General features: G+C 38.9%; 1 protein-coding gene across 1 annotated transcript; it reads right to left on the reverse strand.

Annotated features, from left to right (window-relative positions):
- Nucleotides 1-237: 237 nt before the first annotated feature.
- LOC121532948 lies at nucleotides 238-2,265 on the reverse strand. The gene is made up of 6 exons (XM_045227036.1): nucleotides 2,245-2,265; nucleotides 2,039-2,180; nucleotides 1,852-1,940; nucleotides 1,173-1,335; nucleotides 806-870; nucleotides 238-579 (listed from the first exon to the last, which is right to left on the reverse strand). Exons 1-6 carry the CDS (start codon nucleotides 2,263-2,265, stop codon nucleotides 238-240), a joined length of 822 nt encoding a protein of 273 aa, XP_045082971.1.
- Between the last annotated feature and the right edge of the window lie 4,408 nt (nucleotides 2,266-6,673).

The following is a 6,673-nucleotide window of genomic DNA, read 5'->3' on the forward strand; positions in this document are numbered from 1 at the left end:
TGAACATGCAACAGTTGAAGTTTGAGCAATTTGCTGAACATTACTATGAACACTATTAAGGTGTTTCCGAAAACCTGTATATGTTAGGAACTGATGCCTACAGCCTTGCTGAGAACAAAACAATTTGAACTTGGGTCCAGGATAGTAACCATGTTCAACTCTTAAATGTGAAATCAACTGTTGACTGCTGAGATAATATTTCTGACACATGAAACAGGTCAACATTGTTATAGCTTCTTACTCACAGGGTGAGAGTGCTACTGGCTGGTTAAGCAGTCTCGCTCTCAAGTCTTTAACTCTGGGTGACTCATTCATTTTCCCCACATCAATGTTATACACTGTTGTCTGCAGGAATGTGTAAAAATTCACAAGTGCCACATCGTAAGACAAATTAAACACAAAATGTGCTTTGAAAAGTTCATCACATGCCCCGAGGGAGCGGTTTGCCTTGCATGGGATGAGACGCTTATCCATTGTGATGTAGAAGCTCTCAATCTTGCTCTTCAGACGCCCAACAGCGAGGAGGTACGGCTGCCGACCCTGCTGGTTGCGGAGATGCTCCTCCAAACTGCAGCATGACTAGGGTTGAGATCAGAAAACTGAAAATAAGACACAAGAATTATGTGCAGCCACAGAGAAAACTACATTATAGAAGTGATTATTCAAACATCTTTTCATTGGCTAGTGCAAGATGTGAATGAAGACTTAATTACAATTCCATCCACTTTTTAACAACCCTCATTTACATATGTGGCTAAGAAGGTGACGTGACAAATTATTATAATCACCTTAATAATATAATTACCTTATGAAAGACAAAAAGTCTCTCAACTGCATCACATGCACTAATTGTTGGAGACTTCAGTCCCCCTGGAGGTGGTGGAAGGAGATGTAACAGCAACAACAGGGAAGCCATTTCTGTCACAAGAATTAATTGAAAACTCTTCAAATGTAATACTTTTCAAGTTTGAATGAGAACAGGGAAGCATTATGAGAACGTTTTAAACCGTCATCCATCTATTAGTCACATTTATCGCAAAAATTAGATCAACGTTCAGAGATACACAGAATACATTTTTTAAATTATTGCAGTTATAGTTTAACTGCAATTATTGCAAATTTATTAAAATAAAAAAATAAAAACAACTCACTTGTTGCCTCATCAAGATCACTTCCTGGGGGACTTTCTGCTGACTGCACCAAGCGACGCAACTCTGGTGTTGAGGTGAGCCGCTTAGCCTCTTTTATGACATTTGGCTTGAAGAACAAATCCCATTTCTGAAGAAGCCTGGAGGATGTGTCGTCATCAAATAGGAGAGTGAAGTCTTGGTCCACCTTTAAGAAAGAAGATATTAATCTACTACTACTACTACTACTACTACTACTACTTCAGGAAATACTTTCAAATTTCAAGCCATTCTAAACATCTCATCCCAAACTTACCAATCCTTTTGTATCCAGGAATCTTGGGAAGCTGGAGAGGATCTCAACACTTCTGCCTGGGTCATTAACGAGCTTCTGACGGTGCTGAAAGGTCTCTCTCATCTTCTGGAAAATCAGGGAATTGTCTGTGGTATGGTTGAGCAAAAACATGGCCTCTTGGCAAGCATCACCATCAAGCTGCCTTTCAACATTAACAGTCCTTTGGAAATTTGGGCCCCCTGGAGAAAAGTCAATTGGGCTATTTGGTGGCAGTGCAGATCCTCGTGTTCCTGAAATGAAAAAGAGAAAAGAAATGCGTTGTCATACCAGGCTCATGAGAAATCTCACGGAATTCAAATATCAATGTCGTCCACACAGTTTTGTGTCACAACATGACATGAAAGAGTTAACAATAATAATGCAGATTACATAGCCCTTCTTGGAGTATGGATCCTTGAGGGAAGGGAACAACATCACTATCCCACGTGCATAATCTTCTTTAGTGGGGCGGTGCCTGAGAGGAGATATTAAATTAGTACATTCATGCAATGGCCATGCAGTTATTTGGCACAAATAAAAACAATGTGAAACAAATGTGAATGTGAAACAAATCATGCATGGCCATGATTGTCAGTCATGTGAGCCACCAGGATGTTAACCATTTTTCTTCTTGCAGCATCTGTTAGGGTTTCTGTTGTTTGGTACTCCTGTAGTACTTCTTCACCCCCAGACTTGCCTCTTAGCACAGCTTCAATCAACTAATAAAAAACAAAAACATTAGAATACAAAACATGGTGATAAATAGCTTTTCTAGAGACTCACAGTGAAAACATTTGAAAGCATTAAGAAACCTGTTCAGCAGACACAGCATCACGTGTATCCTCAATTCTTTGTCTCTTGCTAGGGACATCATCTAGGATTATAGTTGATGCACTTGAGCTGAAGCTTGAGTCAGACGTCTCAGAAGCAGAAGACAAGGAGAAATCAGAGAATTCTAAAGGAATAGAAAAAATGCAAATAATTATATTATGTAAGGTGTAAAGTGCTTTATTATACCTGCCTTGATATCTCACCCTGATCTGAGAATACTGTCAGCACCACATTCCCTTGTCCAACGAGGTCGCTGAATATTTCTGCATCAACTTCTGTCCCTGTTGCATCCTTGTATATAACTTTTGCATCAGGTGGCAGGCAAAATCTCTCGATGACTGGAAAAGATAGTAAGGTCAAACTGAATGTGCCTTTGAAGTCAGCACTGTTTCTTGCCTCACAGCCAATAACTGTTCACATTAAATACATACATCCACCACTGAATAATCCTTAAATAGACCTAGAGCATTTTCCCTCACATAACCCATTCCCTCTTAAGTCCAAATTTAAAAAATTATGATTGGCTTTTTTTATTGACTGTTTTGGTGTATTTTAATACTTTACACTCTATGAAGCACACATTACAGAACTGAAAATGATTAGCAATTTAACCCCATTTACCGTATAAAAGAGTCTGATAAAGGCATGTAAAGAAATCAGAATCGACAACATTAAGGAGCTTGCACAATGAGCTTTTAAAAGAACATGGGTGTGGTTTAAAACCTTTTTCCTAAGCCATGCTAACCGTTTTCATGGAATTGCATAAAGTCAAACCGTCCTTCATCCTCATCCAGCTTCACATATTTCTGCTGTTGGCTGTACTTCACCTGGACCAGCATTTTGACTGAGACATGCAAGGAAGTTTGACAAAGTAAATAAACATTTAAAGGAAGAACGGTAAAGATTAAAGCTAAGTCGACAGTGTTACACCATTTTTGGTGACCCATCAGATTCTGTGACCTGCACTGTTGGAAAAAGTACTAATTTTCAGAAAATCACGCTGTGACTGAGATATTAAAATGCTGCTTATGCATTGACTCATCAGTATTTAATGATACACTTAAATGTTTAATAAATGTTTAATATATCAGTCACAGCCCGATTTTCTGCTAATTTTGTACTTTAGCTTTAACTTAGTAATTTCAGTACAATTAACTGGTAATACTTATATACTTTTACTTAAGTAAATGATCTGAGTACTTTTTCCAACACTGCAGGTCATAGAATCTGATGGGTCACCAAATACAGTGGTACGCTAGTCACACAGACAACTAAACACGTGAAACACCTGCATGTTGGGACATGTTTTTTGCGGCCCCTTTGATGTTCAAAGTGAAGGAGGGAAAAAAGACGTTAGCTCCAGCCTCAAACAAGATTTTATACAGTAAAAAAACATAACGCTTTGTTTTTCCTTTATTAAATCATCATTGATAAAGTTGGAGATGGTTTAAGTAACAAACTGTTAGCTAGCTTACCATACACTTCTAGCTAGCTAATCACCAGGACAAATTTGCTGCTCAGTCCTGGCAACAAACACGGTTTTGTTAGGCATATATTCTCTGTAGATGTTTCATTGTTCATACTGAAATGCTCAGCATCAATTTATAATTGTTTCAGTAAGTTTGAGTTAATTGCACTTACGGTGTAGTACTGCATGGGAGGGAGAAAATGGCGCCGACTTGTCTCCTCTGTCTCCAACCGAAGAAGTGAAATGCATGGGCGGAGCTTAATTACATCTCTGCGGAGTTGGGTTAACACTGACCGGATCAACTCTGTCAAATAACTCCAACACTGAACACCATTTAAATCAGAATGTGTTAAAATTACACTCTGGGAGTGAAAATCAACTCGGAAATGTTTAACCCTGAAATTTCAACACTCCAATTTTTGCTGTGTAGAATTAACTATCACACCTGATTATCACACCTGATTAAACTAATTGCATTATAAACTGAATACCATGATTAGTTGATTATTGGAGTCATGTGTTAGCTGGTGCTCTGGCAAAAGTGTTACCAATCAAGCCCCCAAGGTCTGTTGGCTACACTAGTTCATTTAGCAGACAATATTTGATTAGAATTCCGTGGCATTTTATTTTATATAATTTTATAGTATGAAGAATACAATTGAACATAGCTGAATAAAATAGAAAGGATGTTTTCGCCAAATGATTTCTGAGGCAGTGCACACATGCAGCATTCTGTGTTGAGCAGTTAACAAAGAAACAGTTCCTCCTATATGCTTAATTTAGAGTTATTTATACAACTTTAGTTGTGATACAAACGTTGGGCTATACGTTTAGATTTGTAATACATTCTAAGGCTGCAACTCTAATGATGATTTGAAAAAAGTATCATGAAAGGCATGAGCTCTGCTTTGTTTCTTGCACAGGCTGTACACACTTCATCAGTCTCACATTCACAATTTGACAAGCACTTGATAATGCCTCAAATTTCCCGGCGGCATCCCCCTAATGCTGGCGTAATGCCCCCTAAAGAAATATATGCCTTTTGCGGCCAGTGGCTGTTGTGCCCTTGGGCTGAATATAATAATAATAATTCCATTCTCCCGTCTGCGTTCTCCGAAGCACCTCTCACTTCTTATTAGCCAATGGCCGTCAAGTGATTGGGGTCTTCTCACAGGCATCTATCTCAGCTCCGAAGTAGGCTACAAGTGAAGCCAGACACATCTGGGATGCAACTGCGCATGTCCTTCTTATGGAATTGCGAGGTGCATATTGAAGATGTTAGAAGAACTGTCCACATTTACTTTTTGTCAGCCAACAATGATGAATGCACTAACTGCAAGTCGCTCTGTATACGAGCGTCTGCTAAATGACTAAAATGTAATATAAATGTAAACAAGATGAGTAGGCCTAAAGAACAGCAAAAGCATTAGCCTATGTCAATCTACTGTCCCCCATAGTACAAAAGTTGACCTATTCTATTGGTCAACTTGTCCTTCTGTGCGAGAAAGAAATATTCCAAACATAGACTGGGACAGTTGTGGGATGCGATAGATCCCATATTAATAAAACCACTCGCATCAAATAACCTTTTAAAAGCAATGAGGCTGATGCAACAGATCAGAATATGTAGCTTAAAATGTTGATAAGCTATTAGGCTATTTCTTCATATTATAAGCGCAGCAATGCTCACACGGCAGTAGTTTATAAGCGTGAATGTTCCAAAATTCAATCAATTAGCGGGAAAACACCATTATCAATAGTGACCAAAAATACGATTATGCATGTAATGCTTTATTATAAAGGTGCATTTTTATGGTGAAAATTATCTTCCCCAAACTCACGCGCCGCCTATTAGGCTCTACACCGGTTGTAAAGCGGATTAATTTACTTTTTATTTTATTTTATATATATTTGTATTTTATTTCCCTAAAAAGAAAGTAATGCGCTGTTTCTTGCCTCATGCTCGGCATCATCAAGTGATAATATGTCACCAATCAGAGTATTCTTGATTTAATCTTGTCTTTACTAAATAATATAATTTATTTGTGAAATTAGTTTTGATTTAGAATGGACCATTATCATGCAACTGTCTCGGAACAGGGACAGGGAAAAAATACATGTCATCTAGCGAATGGAGGACGCTTTTCCCGTGGTTAATTTTCATGCCAGCCAGGTAGGCTATACTCCTGTTTTAAAGCGAAGCCTATAGAAAGCTGATGGGATCCTCCTCTTTTTAATAGAGGCCATCAAAACTGTTTTCTCACGTAATTGCATAGCCTATAGAAATGTTGCCCAACATGAGTTCATGAAGTGTTTGATTTGATTTCCGATTACATTTGCATTGATGTCAGTGATTAGAGGGACAATAGAGTGCTGAGTACCAGGCAGTCAGCAAGTTTGGTAGGCTACTAATGACCATCAGCAGCATCAGAGCTTGGAGAAGCCTAGTTACGTGACTAAACAGTCACATGGAATTTGACTGCGGTCATGACTTGTGACTGCCAGTGTGGCGGCAATATGGTCAACATAACAGCCCTAGTCGCGGGTTGCAGGTTTTTGGGATACTTCTAAATTGCACTTCGGCCGCCATGGCATTTCTCTTTCTTTCAAAAAAACATATTTCACTTTGACCTGCTGCTGCTGACTATCAGGCAGTGAGCAGACTGTTACTGAGTGAGTGAGAGAGTGAGTGGTGGGGAGGGGGCGAGCCGCGGTGTGTTTGTGTTGAGAGAGCACTGCAGCAGGCAGCTGAGTCAAGGAGACAGAGCAGCACTTTTGCACATCTGTAGGTAGGCTATTTAGATTGGTCATTATGGAGACACCTATTTCCAACCCTTTTTCCATAAAACATATTAATGGGCTAGAACTGATATAAAAGCGACAAAGCACTGGAAAATGACTTTAGGCACATTA

This window comes from Coregonus clupeaformis, chromosome 18 (genome assembly GCF_020615455.1).
Source record: "Coregonus clupeaformis isolate EN_2021a chromosome 18, ASM2061545v1, whole genome shotgun sequence".
Taxonomy (NCBI): domain Eukaryota; kingdom Metazoa; phylum Chordata; class Actinopteri; order Salmoniformes; family Salmonidae; genus Coregonus; species Coregonus clupeaformis.